This window comes from Cryptotermes secundus, unplaced genomic scaffold (genome assembly GCF_002891405.2).
Source record: "Cryptotermes secundus unplaced genomic scaffold, Csec_1.0 scaffold209, whole genome shotgun sequence".
Taxonomy (NCBI): domain Eukaryota; kingdom Metazoa; phylum Arthropoda; class Insecta; order Blattodea; family Kalotermitidae; genus Cryptotermes; species Cryptotermes secundus.
Window position 1 is genome coordinate 1,223,056 of NW_019727789.1, and position 17,302 is coordinate 1,240,357.

General features: G+C 36.8%; 1 protein-coding gene across 1 annotated transcript in view; it reads right to left on the minus strand.

Moving 5' to 3' along the window:
* Positions 1-2,093: 2,093 nt before the first annotated feature.
* Positions 2,094-17,302, minus strand: part of LOC111864975 (multidrug resistance protein homolog 49) — a 51,761-nt gene continuing 36,552 nt past the window's right edge. The window contains exons 15-24 of the mRNA XM_023852632.2: positions 16,717-16,866; positions 15,119-15,223; positions 14,653-14,814; positions 11,261-11,464; positions 9,006-9,247; positions 7,809-7,968; positions 5,916-6,110; positions 4,775-4,981; positions 3,871-4,017; positions 2,094-3,373 (exon numbers count right to left, since the gene is read on the minus strand). Coding sequence (XP_023708400.1) covers positions 3,167-3,373; positions 3,871-4,017; positions 4,775-4,981; positions 5,916-6,110; positions 7,809-7,968; positions 9,006-9,247; positions 11,261-11,464; positions 14,653-14,814; positions 15,119-15,223; positions 16,717-16,866 — 1,779 coding nt within the window. The 3' untranslated portion in view covers positions 2,094-3,166. The remainder of the gene's footprint in view (positions 3,374-3,870; positions 4,018-4,774; positions 4,982-5,915; positions 6,111-7,808; positions 7,969-9,005; positions 9,248-11,260; positions 11,465-14,652; positions 14,815-15,118; positions 15,224-16,716; positions 16,867-17,302) is intronic.

The window sequence follows — 17,302 nt, forward strand, 5'->3', positions numbered from 1 at the left end:
ATTTTTTGATTACAGGGTTAAGAAGATTGATAATTGATTTCATTGGGATTATATACATAATTAATGAAAAGTTAAATTACAAATTTTATAATTTTAAAATTATGTTTACATAAATATTTTAACACATATTATATTTTTTGTAATTATTATATTTAATTGCTATATTGGACTATTGTCTATATCCTGAGTCTTACGACCTTGTAAAGGATTTTTGACATGTAAATAAATGATAATAATAATGAAAAAGAGATGTACTCCAGCAGTTAGGTGGCTGCTCATAACACTGTCCTAGACAAAGCAGGCTTTCATATTTCAAGTGAAACGGTCAGTTCCTGTCACACTAATTCATGTTCGTCACTTACCCAATGATGATGAAACCAAGCTGTCAACAGGTTCATGATTAATGGGTTGATACTTTCAGTTTCAATATGGATGAATAGGCTTCATAACACACTTTAATGATGTGATCAAAAATCCTGCCTAAAACAAATTATAATGTGCTTCGGTTTTACAGTGAAGAAAAGATGAAATCTTACTTACTATTCATCTGGAAAAAGCAATTGCAAGGGCAGGAAAAGCAGCTTTCAGGAATGAGTGAACAGTGAAAAATATGCCCAGGAATTTCACAAATTTGGGGGGGGGGGAACACAGGATGAGTGGGACAGTTCTTCTAAAAAATTTGGCATGGAAGAAAAAAGAATTTCATTGTATGTTAGAAGTGTATAAAATGAAGTTAACTAATGCATTAATTATATATTTCATTATGATGTCCCTCAAATAAGAGTTTCCATAGTATTTATAAAAATGTTGCTCCATTCATACTGCAAATTGTGGTGACACAAATAAAGCAAGTGTTTGATATTTGTTTGCTTCTTTATTCAACAGGAAAGACACTGCACTTAATGAAATTATCTTGAATACAAAATAATACAAATACATAATATAAAATGTAAACAGATTTTTAGTTAATACTTAGTTGATACTGTATACTCTCTGTCGTAGAAAATCTTTAAAATATTCCGATTATCTACGTTTTCCAGCTTTACTCAGCTTTTGGTCTACTAGTGGTTACTTTCATTTACAGTAAAAGTTAATACCGAGACTTCTCACATTAAGATGCAAAATTAAGAAACCTTCAAAAAGAACAGGCAAAAAAATGTATAGAATTTCAATCAGATATTTCAACTGTAATCATAGTTATTAAATATTAAATAAGCATTAAAATAAGGTGAACTCCCATAATTTATGTATAAAAATAATTCTCACACATAATGCTTTTGTATTTATTTTAAGCAGGCATATGGCACAAGAAGAAATTGCATTGTATGGGTGTAAAACATGGTTCATGGCTTACGTTAAATATATGACTGAGGAAATTTTTTATAAAAAAGTGAATGAAAGGTTTGGAGAATGAGAGCTAACCGAGAACTAAGGGGACAGTAGAAGAACCCCAAGCTGTCAGCAGATATTAAAAGGAGAGGGTTTGAGTAGTTTGAGCACGTGATTATAATGGGTAAAATAAGGGTGGCAAAGAGAATTTTTGGTAGAATGCCAGAATGGAGAAGAAAAATGGGAAGGCTCAGAATAAGATGGCTGAAATATGGAGAGGACAATTTATGATAGCAGGAGATGAAGAGATGGAGGTGAAAGGAAAACAGTAGAGAAGAATGAGAGTCTACTCCAAAGGATGCAAAGTCAGAGGACTGCAGAGCCAAGGAGTAAGTTAAGTAATATGTTAAATCAGAATTTTAACTGCTGGAATATAAATCATGCATCATCATACTGCCAAAGGAACTTCATTTCGAAGTTCTGAGTTTGTATTACCACCAGTTCATATACTAATTTATCACATTGGTCATGAAGAATGATAAGCAGGTAATAACATACACATGTAGTAATTACGATTTTAGGCCACGCCATAGCTCAAGCGGTTAGTTGCTGGCTTCCCATCGCGGCAGCCTGGGTCTGGTCAAGTGGGATTTGTGGTGGACAAAGTGGCGCTGGGGCAGGTTTTCTCTGAGTACGTCCGTTTCCCCTGCCAATCTTCATTCCACCAATTGCTCCACAGCCACCCTCACCTGTCATCCCATTTGACCAGATCCGGGATCGAACCCGGGCCGCCGCGGTGGGAAGCCAGCAACTAACTGCTTGAGCTATGGCGCAGCCCAAATCTTGTTGATAGTGAACACGTTAAATCAAATGAAAAACAAATTATGTCAAAAATTTTCTCTGGGCCATATACTTTTGGAAGCTGGAATATCCAACTTGAAAAAAAAAATTGCGCCTTTCTTGAATATTAGGCACTGCTGAAATAGTCACAGCTTTGAAAATCACTTCACCTACAAAAAGCTGTTGGTGTTTTGAGTAGGCTGATAGAATATCACTTAAATATCAATGGTATGTTGAATGTCTTTGTCACTCCGCCTACTCCATATTGATTTGTGGACCAAAAAGTAGCTTATCTTAGTGCTATCTGGATTATGGAATTCAGGATATTATGTAATAACAGATTTTTCATGTGTAGCTCACTTAGACAAGAAATACATAAGAATTTTGGTGAGGAAACCTCTCAGAAACAGCCACTGGAATAAAAAGAAGTCAGTGAAGATGGGAGGATGACGTTAACTGTTTGTAAGACATTGTTGAGGAAGACACCATATTTTTGCTAAAATAACAATACTGAGGCAGCCTAAACACTATTCTGCTACAATGTTCTCTCTTACATGGATCTCTGCCATCTGTGTCTTGCAACGAAAATTTTTGGAATTTGCTCAAGACCAATTTATATTAATCGAGGAAAACTTTCATACTCTGTTGATATAAATCACTTTCAAACAAGTTAATGGTGTATAATTTTTGCAAGACAATTTTTACAAAATGTAATTTAAATCTGACTTCTGTAACACAGCAAAAAAATGTGGATCAATATGGATTATGGCTGATGTTAGGGAAAAATGTTGTGTGGGTGGGGGGTGAACAGAATTTCAGTGCTTTACTGAACCTTCTGTTTCCACTACCATAGTCTTAGTGTTACAATCTAGATTTAAGTAACATGTATTGCCTTCAGAATGATGGATTCAATTTAATTATAGGATATCACAGTACTGTATAAAGGCACAGACATGGAAGACATTTTCAGGTTACAATTTAGAAACTTTAATGATGTTTACTGTAGACTGTTGCTGGCTGCCTGCCTCAGCAGTTGGCAGTACAGCCCCTGCTTCTCGAGTAGCTGTGAATGAGATCCAATCTCTGCCACAACACCCTGATTCAACACACAGATAATATCTGCTTGCTGTACTGTGGCCAGACGGTGTGCGATAGTGATACAGGTACGTCCCTCTCTTGCCTGGTCCAGAGCTTCCTGCACTACCTTTATGCCAAGAATACAGGATAACAAAGGTTAACAAATATTTTGCTTCGTGGGTTAAATAAGCTGCATCTTATACAATTTAAGTCCAGATTATCAGATAAGAACTTGCTTCCTTCTATCACCCTTAAGTTTTGAAAAATTACCTGTTTTTTGTTTCTTATAAAGGAAATTTTTTAATGAATTATGATACCTTTTATCACTGCAGGTATTTTCATTTTGACAATCTCCAACTAAGTATTTTCATTACCCTCCAAAATGCACTCCACTTGTTCCTAGAAATTTTGGAATGCAAAAATGAATGAAATAAGTTTTTCTTTATATAAGTTTATATAAGTTTGACTAGCTCTATATCCTATGGGTGCTAAAGCCCCTGTACAGGATTTGTGGAGTTATTTAATAAACAATAAGCATACAATGTCATGGTCTGACTGAAGGAGAACATGAGGCTTTATTTTATGCAAAACGTTACACCTATGGACAAATACTTTCTCTTTTACCTTCTCACTGTGAGTGTCCAACGCAGAAGTTGCCTCATCCAGGAGCAGCACTTTGGGATTCCGCACTAGCGCCCTTGCAATGGCAATTCTCTGTTTCTGACCTCCAGACAACTGTGTGCCCTTTGAGCCCAGTCTTGTTTCATATCCCTATGTAGAGAAGGGGATACAGTATACTGAATAAGCAGTCGCAGACAACCAGCAAGGGATGGTCCTCAATCTTTCGTTTTGAATGAAGGACCAAGAGTTTCTCACTCTTACAGAAGGGTCTTGGGTTGGGATAAATTCTTTGGAATGACTTCCACAATGATAGATAAACAATCGACCCAGAACTTATATTTCAGATGTCTCTAAGACCAATAATAAAATAGAGGTTGTGTACCAGATTCATCTGGCTTAATATGGGAACCAGCAGTGGGCACTATTGAACACATAATAAACCTTCAGGTTTCATAAAGGACAGTGAATTTCTTGACTAAGCGAGTATTAAAATCTCAAGGAAGACTGTGTACCATGGAGTAAATTAGTTAGTTACTCACAGTATCAGGTACTTAGGTTTTACACAGTCATAGTGGTGAAATTAATTAGTCACTGTATTTAGTTTGTATTCAGAAGATATCTGGTTTAACTTTGCAGCTAGTACCTTTCATTTTCCCAAGTTAAACCAGGTGAATGTTGGGTGAATACCTTCTTCAAAAGGGATAATGACTACCACATTTCGATTCACACAGTTTCGATGATGCTCTTATTCGTAATAAAATAATAACATTAACTTCACAGTTTCTTTATCATGAAAGTCATAACACCATTTTTCTTAGTATGAGGTCCTGTGTAATCACTATCTATGAGAAAAAAATTCAGAGTAGGACAGTGGAAATAATAAAACCAGGAGATGAACTGTACTCACTAGTGGAAGAGAGGATACAAAGCTGTGAATATTTGACTTCTTAGCTGCATCAATGACCTCCTCCATTGGAACTATACGACTGTTGTCTCCATAGGCAATGTTTTCAGCAATTGTGCGGTCAAAGAGAACAGGCTCTTGTGACACAATACCCAACTGTGCACGCAGATGTTCAAGTTGAACTGAGCTTATGTCTTTCCCATTCATGCTCTAAGAATGCATAAAGCACAAAAAACAGTATAATGAAGAACAGGAATGTCATTGTGAAAACAATACACACTTAGATTGCAGTTTTCTGTGTTGTGACACCATCTAGTCTCACAGGTGGATACCAGTATTTTGGATCAACATGCTGTTTCTGTCTTCAGGAACAATGACTTCAAACACGGAATTTTAAGCCATTCTGTTGCTTGCATTTCTTCCATGACAGCTGAAGAACAGTATGTTCTGTCATTCACACAATATACCCAGGCTTCTATAAGTGGCATATGGAATTTGTAAAGTCTGGGAAGAACTAATCAGCTATTTTTCTTTTATTACATACAGAGTATTAGTGCAACATGGACCACATAGAATCTACTGCATCCATTAATTCAATTGTATATACTGTAGCATGTACTGCCGTTACTATGCAATGACAGCGGGATGGGAGGATATACCAGGGCCGTTTCTGGGATACGGCTCGGTATACATACTCCCACAGCAACACATACATACACAACAACAGAAGAGCTGTTTTCTACATGGTCCATGCCGAGATGTTATAAACAAAGGACAAGGTCAGTTCAGTCAGTCCTGTACAGGCGTCTCTGAAGAAAGGACTTGAGCCAAAGGCACAGGAATAGCAATTGTTCGAGCCGTTGCCAGGAAAATGTCTAGTAACAGAGTGAGAACGTCTGACTGTGTGCACTAGTAAACAGTGAAATGTGGAAATAGTGATATTGTTGTAGTAGTTATAGTACCTTAAATTAAGCCATGGCTTTCCTTCCACATCTTTACCAATTTATTATTCCTCATAACAATTTAAAAGTATTTTTAATGAAAACAAACAATAAGCAAAGGAACATAATACCATGACCTGAAACAAACTGAGTTTGTAGTACTTTAAAATTTAAGTATTTCTATGCAGGTTAGAAGTACATACCACAGTACCAACAGTGGGCTCATAAAATCGCTGTAACAATTGGATGCATGTTGACTTGCCACAACCACTGGGACCAACAAGAGCCACAGTCTGTCCTGGCTGTATCTGGAGGCTCAATCCTGCCAGAATTTGTACCTCAGGCCTAGTTGGATAATGGAACTTCACTTTAGAATATTCAATGTTGCTTGAAGTTTCCTGCAGGAAATATTATAAACATTAAAATAACCACATTTATACCTTGGACCGCCTCTGTGGTCTTGTGGTCAGAGTTCCTGGCTACAGATCCAGAGATCCCGGGTTCAATTCCCGGCACTACCAGATTTTCTGAGAAGTACTGGGTCTGGAACAGGGTGTACTCAGCATCATGAGGTTAACTGAGGAGCTATTTCAAGGAAATAGCGGCTCTGGTCTAGAAAACCGAGATTAACGGCAATGGGGATATGTTTCGCTGACCATGTGACACCCTCTATCCATAAAAGTTGGCACTAACTTCACCGACAAGCGGCAGTTGCTCAGACGGTATAGTTTGCTTGCGGACTAAAAAGCCACAGAATTTTTTGTGCATTTATAACTTGTGGTCTTGTGTATTTTGTTAAGTATAGTGAAACTGATTTAAATTTAGGCTGGATATATGCATAACTCAAAACCCCAGAAACGCACACTTTGTTAATTACAGTGTGTTGTGTATATGGAACTTAAGCAGACATTCTCTGTCTGGAAAATCTAGCTATATCACATTATGTTGTGTATGCACTGGTCCCAGCTCTTTCTCTATCCACAATTCTTCCTTGTTACCGAGGCTTGCCCTGGTTTGGTGGAAGCAACTGTCTCAGGAGCCTGATGGTTGGGAGGATGCAGCTAAATTCTACTTTAGTTTTTTGCATTTAAAAATACTAGTTTCAGTGTTTCCAGTCCTCCATCTCCAGGAGGCTGCCAACCACAGCAGCATCTGTGGGGTCAATTTGTGTTGGTTCCCCACTTTTCGAGAATTTATTCTCACCATCTATGGGCACTGCATGCAGCCATTTGGTTTCCTGGTTTTTAACTTTATAATTATTATTTTTCAATCCAGTTATTTTCTCACTTGTTTGTAATTTGACTTGTTATTAATAAAGTAATTATGATTGGAAATAAGATGATGCTGTAGCATCCTGTTGCTCTTTTCACTTAGTGTTTTTAATTAGTTCTACAGTCTTATGTGCAACAATTTATCAAAACTTAATAAAAGCTAGTCACTTAAATTTTTCATGTTTCACCTGAAAGTGGTCATCATATCAACAATGAAACAGCAACACAGAAAGACAGCAGTTTCCTCACCCATAACTTTTAACACCTGATGATAACCACTTCAGTCAAAACATGTTGTGAATACTTTTAAAGAGAATGTCTTTTATTAAGTTTTAATAAATTGTTGCAAGTAAGACTACAGAATTAAAAGCAATAATTGTAAATGCTTGTGTCCTTGATCTTCTGCCACGAATTAAGCTTGTAATGTTACTTATGATGCACACCTAAATCTAGAGAGACAGAAAGTAAGGGATGGCAGATAATCATCTCCTATCTTGTAATCATATGTATAAACACATATATGGGCTACAGATGTGCTACAAACTGCACATTCCACACCATAAAACCTCCATAAGCAAGGCAAAAAATTATACAGACCATAACTTTTATGTTAATTTTAGTCTGTAAACTAAATACCACTGATGATGGAACTTGGGGTTAATATATGACTTAACAAAACATTCTATGTAAAGTATTTGTTGGTTTATACATTGCCAATATACAATGATTTTAGAATACACAACATAAATCTTAATAATACTAAGAACAAATTATTATTACCTACTGAAAATTCATGGTATAATATTTACTGAAGATACCACTTACCAGATCATTGTTGCCTTTTATCTGTGGCGAGTAAATTTGAGGCTTCCTATCAATGAGACGAAACATCCGCCCAGCTGCCATTTTAGCAATGCTATAGTTTGGAACAAATGCCAATCCCTGTCCAAGCATCCATGAGCCAAATATAAGAGCTTCTGACACTCTGCCAAAGATAAAGATATTATTCAAGAAGATGTAATAAATATTAACCTTGAAATTCTGCTTCTACATCATTAACTTTCAGTAATATTATCCATGTGAAATACTGTTGTGTATATATATACATATTTTGCACTATTTAATAATGCTCTATCAATTAGAGATATTGGTTTCTTGTTTATTAGTGACAGTGTTACTTGTGTAAAATATAGAGGGTTACATGAAAAATGGCATGGGGATTATGGTTTAAGAAGTGTGTAACAAGCAGGAGTAGTGTTCTATTTTAATTGCATTTTCCTGGAGGGAACAAGGAAATCCATGAAACACCTCAGTCATGATAACTAGCCTCCTGTTCAAATTTGAAATGAGAATCTCCAAAAATACAAAGCACCGGTACCAGCCACTGTGTCATGCTTTCTCTAAGTGCCGAGGTTATTTAGAATCAAATGAGATTTATGATTAAGACTGTGAACTGGGAAATGTGGAGGAGCAAGCAATAATGATACTGTTTGCTAAATTTGTCTGAAAGAGTTAAGAAAAACCATTAAGTCACTATATATAGCTGCAGTGTCCTGGATGTGATTTTATCTGAAATATATTCCAGAACATTTTGTACACAACATAGTTAATTCACTGTATCAATCAATAAATATAATTTTATGTGGGTTATTCAACTGGTTATCTTAGAAAATTGAGAAGAACATAACCCCCCCCCCGTCTTTATGTGTGTTTCTCTTTGCAAGAGACACGCTCAAGATAACCACCTAGCATTTCAGTAAGAGCATGGGTAAAGAGAAATGATTTCTGTACGTAAATACCATTGACATTTGGTTAAATTTCTGGAAACATTAAGTTTTAATTTGTTTGAAACGCAGCAAACCTTGTTTACTCTATATGAGATTCAAAATGTGACATGGTACATATGATGACACATAAGAAGCTCATGAACAGTGAACGTAAAACGAAAATAATCTTACAATTTTTTATTGTTAAGCATTAAGAACATGGCTTAAATTTCTAATAATTACAAAATTCACCCACTTGATAACATCCTTGTATGGAAGTCCTTCTGTGCTAATCAAATAACCACCATAATAGAGACTTAGCCCATAGCCAAAAAATGGCACTGTCTGTCCAAGAGCGAACACGGGGCCCCGGAGTCTAGTCTTCCGGCTAGCAGCCTGTTGTGCTGACCATAGCTCTGTCATATAGCGCTCAAGAAAGAGCCGTTCACCACACAGGCTTTTCACTGTACGGATGTTTGCTATAGCCTCTACAGCAATCTATATGAACAGATATTATTTAATGTAAATAAAGAAAAGTTTTAACTTACAGAATATTACATTCTGTACTTCACAAGGCTTACAAAAATACGTTAATATCCAGTGACATATTATGTACAATGAATCGAGTTAATAAAGGGGTGAGGGGTCTTTGATTTTTGCTATGGGCTTTGGGATTTTTTGTCAGCACTGTGTCAGAGCAGTTGTTGAAGCAATCCAGCCTTGCATTTTAGAGTACAGGTCACTTACTTTCATAGCAAACCACTCAAACACACAGCTAAGGTTAATCCACTACTACAATGACATGATATAGTGAAATCAAATGTTCACTGCAATGCTTAACATATTACAACAGTATATAAAAGTATTTAAAAGTAAAGAGAAGGAAAGGAAGCAGTAAGTAATAAAAAAAACAAAGAACAGCAAGGAAGAAGAAAAGATGAACTGGTCTGACTGTTAGGATGTAATGAATTTAAACATTCTGGTGATGGTCTGAGAAGATGACATTTTATTTCTACTGTGCCCTTAATGCTCTTGTGGCATGATGCTTTTCTGTAACATTTTATATTCATTCTGCGTCACTGTATATACCTTTCAGGATCTGAATATACAACTGTGCATGCTAGACCATTACCTTAATTCCCATAACTTCCAGGACTGTGTAAACATTGAAGTTTTCTATATTATAAATATTTACATCATTCACATCTGCTACAAGCAGGAGAAAAATAACAAGAATTACATTTGTATGTCATCTCCATACTTTTATTTCTGAGAAAACACTATCTTTAAAAATGTAATTATTACAGATTGCATGACGTGAAAAGGGACATAATATCTTTCAGGATATCTGCTCATATTCCAAATCTATTAACCCTTTCAGCGCGAGTTCAGATTGATTTGTAGCTTTTAGGATCACTGCCATGACCAGCAAGGTAATTACCACCTTCATGTTTTTGTCATCACAAAAGAGCCTCCCTTATATATGTGACCTGATGGTGCATCTGCTTTTGTTGCATGACTTGTGGGGACAGCTGGCTGGTGAAGAATTGTGTCAAGAATATTGAATTGTGATCTAAAGCAGTTCTAAACTTGAAAAAAGATCTTGAGGAATAAGAAGACATTTTTAAGCTGTAGGCAATCAAAGAAATTTGCTTTGCTCGCACTGTACATAGCAGAGTGGGAGGATATTTACAATATTATATTTCAGCATCCTGTTACACTCACACAATATATATGGATAAATACCGTCTTAAGTGCAACAAATTTTATTGTAGTTTTTACTTCTTTTCCTCCTCCACACTACATGTTTCGGCCCTAAATGGCCATCATCAGGTGTGTATCACTCACGTAGCTGTTACACTGCTTGTTAAAATTTAAAATTACCAGTCTTTCTAATTGTATAAAATCTTTGTTAACAAGCAGCATAACAGCTACGTGAGTGATACACACCTGATGATGGCCATTTAGGGCCGAAACATGTAGTGTGGAGGAGGAAAAGAAGTAAAAACTACAATAAAATTTGTTGCACTTAAGACGGTATTTATCCATATATATAGGGAGGATATTTATTTGTTTAGGGGGGGGGGAAGAAACTTACAGTAACTGTCCCCAATACTATTTGCCATTATTTCTAGCGAGTTTGTATATGTGATTTCATGAGATCTTGTACTTTGTAGCTTCTTTAACAAAGCTATTAGTAACTCAGACTCCATGAGTACAGTACAAAATGAATGGATGATAGTGAATAATAAAACGGAAAAGATGTGGAACAAAAGAACCATAGCCTAGTTTGAGGTACTATCTCAGCACTTGCTTGAAGGAACTTAGGGGAACCATGGAAACCCTCACACTGGATAACGTACCCAAAATTCAAACTGAGCACCTCCTAAACCCAAGTCAGACATGTAACCACTTAGGTCGACTTGCTTGGTTCTTCTAGTGTGACCCTCTAATCATTGTACACATTAAGAAAACTGAACTACGTGTTTTCTATTTGAAATGAGGGTTTACCTTTGCTGCTGCCTCTAACGCAATTTTCTCCTTCAGTCCTTGACCATGAATTACTTTTGATTCAAAAAAAATTCCTGCAATAACGACTGGTACAGCTACTAATGACACTAGCGTCATCTTCCAGCTGTAGGTAAACGCTAGTATGGCACCAATTGCTAGTGTTGAAGTTGCCTGCAAGATGATGCTAATCCTTGACCCTGTTGCCTGTTAACAGAAAGCTTCATTAAGCTAGTGCTACAGTTAGTAGCATGATTTAACACTTCACCAATGTCGATAAACACTCTAAAACTGTGTCAACTTCCTCACAATTCTCTGGAAGCCCGAATAATGAAACCAGAAAAATTGTCCACTGCTGGGTAATAACTAGATAAATAAATTTCCACAACAATGAATATACACACAACCATAAAGGAACAGTTGGTTATGCTGTTCTGTCTGCAGTCTAACCCAATGCTATATTGTAAGATGCCATTGGCAGCTGCAGTTGGAAATAGTTGATGGCCAGTGAGAGGCAGTGAGGTGTCAGTGAGGTGTCAGTGAGGTGTCAGTGAGGTGTCAGTGATGGCTAGTGGTGCCACAAGTTAGGTGAGAGTCGACAGTTAGGGACCAGTTGTGAAGTAGTAGCCAGCCAGCAACACCATAAGCATGAGAGAAAAATCTCCATTGCTGTAAACTGTAACTGAGCAATGACTAGTGAGGACTACAACAGATTGAGATAGCATGTCCTATAGTGATTTGTTGAGTGTGTAGATCAGCGGTATCACTGTGATTATTTGTAGTTACTAGTTATAAGTCTTCAATAAATCCAATTACCAATTCAAACCCCGTGACTAGTCACAAACACATGACAATGCTGTCCCTCTGTCCAGGGATTCTCACTTACCAGGTCTATACACAAAACCCAGGAAATCTCATTTCAAAATCTTGTGAAATAAAACACTTTTCACTCACACCAGAAATTACCACACCCACATCTGAACACTTTTTCCCCAAATATATAATACAACAACAAATTCCTAGAAGGTAGAATATATCAGATTAATAAATGTGCAATTATTGTTGCTCACTTCAATCATTACAACAGATATTATGCCTTTTCATTAATCAGTAATCTGTCATATGACAGGTCCACAGTCTCTTCCAAAACAGTTCCTCCACTTTCTTAATTAAGAAAGAAGTTGTGATGTTTCTCTAAGTAATTTTAAGAGCAATGAGTGGAATCTGTTGTGTGTGATGACTGGACTGTCTGCATAAATATGCATTATATTGTGACATGTCTAACCGTTGCTGGGCAACGGGAGGTGGAATGATTTACCATGAAGACAGACCCTTGATAAATGGCCGGTTGCCAAGTTATGCAACAGTGGAAACGAGATTATGCAACAGTAAGGAAAGCGGTGTTTCTCTGAGCCAAGCCAAAGTGCGCTGGTTGCTACGCAGCAATAAACAACTCTCGGCAGCGTTGCCCAGCAACACCTTTGTAAACATGGCGTCACACAACAGGGGAGCCCGTGCAATGACTGTTGCTAGGCAATCGGTAAACACGGCGTTACGCAACAGTGGTACCTATCACGTAACTTCTTTTCAGTGTTGTCCGTGCCCAGCCTAAATATGGAGCAGCGAACACTATTCAGTAATGAGTGATTAAGTATTGAGTAACCAGTCAGTTGCAGGCTAGCCGCTGCCAGAGACAAGTGAATGGATTCATCAAGATGTAGTTGAACAGCAATTGAGATAGTGAATTGTATAAGATTAATATTGTATAACTGTGAATTGTATAAGTGTGGAGCAAATGTGCAATAAATTCGCTATATTCAATACAGCGTGAAGTTATTTGTTGTGTACATACCCAACACATGACAATATTATATGTTATTTTGAACTGAACTATAACCAGTTAAGTTTCAAACGAGTTAGATTAAGTGCGACTGGTGCAGCAGCCTGCATTTTGGTTTATGCCCGTCTTGTCTGACAACTCCTGTTTACAACCAGTTAGGTTGGTGTGTGGACATCCAACTGTGTGTCCATTTACGCACTAGCCTATACTTGTCTGGTCAGATTTTTGTAGTTTACTTGCTCCACAGGAGCCCTTCTTGAGAAGCTGACAGTCATTCAATTAGTATATAAATTCCTCGCCTATTAAGAAACCTGAAGTTCCATTATAGTGTTCACTGAAGTCCCTACTAGACCCTATGTATAGACAGAAGAATCCAATTCATACCCAGACTCTATTCCTTCAAGATCCATTCTGATATTACCTTACCATCAGTGCTTAGGTCTCCCAATCACTTTCTTCTCTAAAGGTTTTCCATCTAATATTCTGCAAGATTTTCTTAGTGTCCATGCATGCTACATGCTCCACCAATCTCACTGATTTGATCCAAATAAAAATATTATAAGGAGTACAAATTATGAGGGGACACATGATAGCATGGCTGGTTGAAGCACTATACTACAAGGCAGAAGGTCGTGGGTTCGATTCCTGAAGAGGTGATTGTATTTTTTCAATTTACCTAATCCTTCCAGTCGCAATATGGCCCTGCAGCTGGTGCATAAGGCTGACGACCTTACTGCCATCTGTGAGCTGACTGTCTAGATCTGGGAGCCTTGACATCTCACACCCCTATGGGCCTTCACAACTGTTACAGGGACAGCTTTATACATTATGAAGATCATCATTATACAGACTGTTTTAAGTTACATTGGGTGGATGTCTGGACCTGCACTTTCCATCCACCTACAAATTTCTTTCCCTTATTTTCACGGCTACTTTTTGTATCAATTATATTTAATCCAATGTGATATTAATATTTTGACATATTCTTCGCATTTGTAAGGAATAAAATGAATGTGCTTTTCACTGAATGTACAGAAGATTCCAAGCTGTATTCCAATAAGCTTTCCCTAGAAGCCACTTTCAAGAACCTGTGGCTAAAACATGGAGTGTGAAGAGATTATAATATCTGGTTTCACTGCAGATAACATGATAACACAGTTTACTGGCAGTAAATGAAACTAACTAAACTTCAGGAGTATGTATCATTTACTACCTTCTAGTTGAAGTTGGGCTGTTTACTTTTGGGACTAGCTGCATCATACCATAAGCCATCATCATATGTGGAAAAGCATATACGAGTACATTCGAAATTTGTTCAACTATTTGCTTAAAAGTAAATGACTAAGTACATTTCTATGAGTACAGTATCATACTAGGTTACAATAAGATGTACAGTACATTACAGATGTAATGGCTAGTATGGAAGCTTAACAGTGAGATCTTTATGACTATGATGAGACCACTGGGTGTTTGTTAAAACTCTGGGTAAGTCATATTGTTTGTACAACCATTTCATTAATGCTTTAGATACAGAAAACTACCAGAATTCACTCACCCCTTGCACACTTGCTGCATCACCTGAAAGCCTTGCACAGAGTGTGCCAACACGGTTCCTCTCTTCATCAAACCAGCTGATTTCCTGTCGCAACATAACACTAAATGCTGCAACTCGCAACCGTTCAGTTAGGTGAACACCAGCCACACCAGATAAGTACATCTGTTAATGTAGTGAAATGAGATATACATAAACTTTAGATCATTTTTTAAAATTTTCTGCTCTGAATCAATAGAAATTAAAAGTATTAACTTCAACTTTAAAATACAATATGCATTTCTTGCCTATCCCATATAAGATACATGTCTATCTCATCATATCTTCTTTCACGACAGGTGACATATAAAAGTCACTCATTGTACAGTATCCTAAATTGCCTGCTTAGGTCCAAATATTTTCCAAAAGACTTTGCTCTCAGATATTTAATTCATATATTTTCCATAAAGTAAAACCGAAATTCTCTTACTTGCAGAAACATGCCAAGCCCTGTAACAACTCCAACTACCAGAAACAAGATGGAGTACAAGATGACCTCATTCTGCACTTCCTCAGCATTTGGATTTTCCAGCACCTGACAGAAGACACAATCCATCATACTGTATGAATTCCACATTTGACCCACAGGCTTTCTTTTACATTGTAGACTGTTCACTCATGGATGGAGTCTGCTAATTTGATAACTGTGAAGGTTCAGAATGATTCACTCATCTTTAATGTTTGCATCCTGTGGTGTACTGATTAAGGTGGTTTCATGTGTCAATCAACACAATATTTTTTTACAAGCAAATAAAACTAATGCTAATGTGTTTATACTGTTTTAGGTTCTAGAAAATACTGTAAACACAATGCTTTATAAAAATTTGAATTAATATCAACTTGTTAATACTGTTTTACTTTCTAGAAAATAAAACAGTAATATCAGGTTAATATTAGTTTTATTTACTTTAGGGTATGGAGCTAACCACTCACCTCCAACAAGTGCTGAAATCAAGAAAACGTGGATCTATACATCCACTTCTCCATACATCTTCATGGCATAGTGCTTAACTGGTTAAGCACAGTGATAATTTCATTTACTTTACTTTCATGAAGTGCTGTTCTGACAGAGACATCTTCCTACGTGTATGATTTCATCATTTTACTAAGGGCAGTGGTGATCTGCTGGGTGATTTGGGCTACTGATCAGAATTTGTTTTTGAGGCAACATTTGAAGGATTTTGAAAATTTACTGCTGAATTTCAGTTTGAGAGCAGCATGTCATACAAAATAAAGTAATATGAAAACAGTGGGTTAAGCTTGCAGTTATTTGTGGCTAATACACACAGTTCAGACCAGACAGCATTTTCAGCATAAAAGTTCATGTAGAAATTGTGCCACACTAAGGTGTGTTTTCTCGGGTTTCTGGCAATTTCATTACCATCTTCTCCATTATAGAAACTCTAATTCCAATATTACTATGATCTTCTGAATTATAACACTGTGCAGTTGGGAGAGAAACGACATTTTGGAGGAACACATCTTCTCCATCTTGGTCGATGATTAAGCTTCCTGCTGCGTCGTTGATTTCTTGCTTGGCTTGCTCTTCAACCAAGATGAAGGCAATGTGTTCATCCAAAATGTTGTGCTCTCTTTGAACCATGTGGCCCTATAACTCATAAAACCACATTCTTCACAGTGTCACTGCTGTGAGAACCTCAAATACAAAACAAAAACTTTCCTGAAAGAGATGAAAATACCAATTCTTTGATGACAGCTGAAGGGACAGGCTTCAGAAATCATCAAAATTCACGAGGAAAAGATTAATAACTATAATAAATTTCCATATAACTAAATGTAAGAGGCTATACATTTAACAATTTTTTAATAAGGTTTCTTTATATAAATATAAGAGTGAAGGCAGAATTCCCTTAGAAAAAAAAAAGTCCCATGACATGATTGAATTCATACAGGGAACAGAAATGCTGAAACATTAAACATTTCACTACTGTAATTCTGACTATTAACATTTCATTAGTACAGATAGTCGTGAGTTCAGACAATGCAAAGTATCTTCACTGCACTTACCCCAATGACCTCACCAAACAGAACAGCAAATACGGGCAAAGTACATCCAACAGCGGTTGCAGCCAGGCAGCCAACAATAATGTGCAACCACTCTGGTCTGTTGTAGCCAAAGATTCGACTCATTGGTGCTTCATACTGCTCCTCCTCTGCCTAAAACAGTATAATGCACTTCATTTTCGTGCTTAATATCTGGCATGTCTTGGTCCAGAAACTGTTTTATGCTTGGGAAGGACCCTAAAAATTTTCAATGCAAAATTTTGTGCTCATTCATTACTCATGATCATCCTGTCATTAAACACTACAGAGCTGAAAAGGTTTATAGATTTAACTAAGAAACAGACAAGAAACACGTTTTGCTTCATGTGTAGTCAGAGAACTTTTTCCATTATTTTGAAAATTGCTTTTGAATCAAGTTTCTTGTTTGCCAGAAGATAAGTAGTATCCATGTAGTATAGTATAGTATAGTATAGTATTTATTGCATTCAAGCAAATCCAATTACAGGCCAACACCACTGGACACAGAACAAGTCAAATATCTTCAACAAATGCTCCAACAATGGAACTAGTCAACATAAAATATACATCA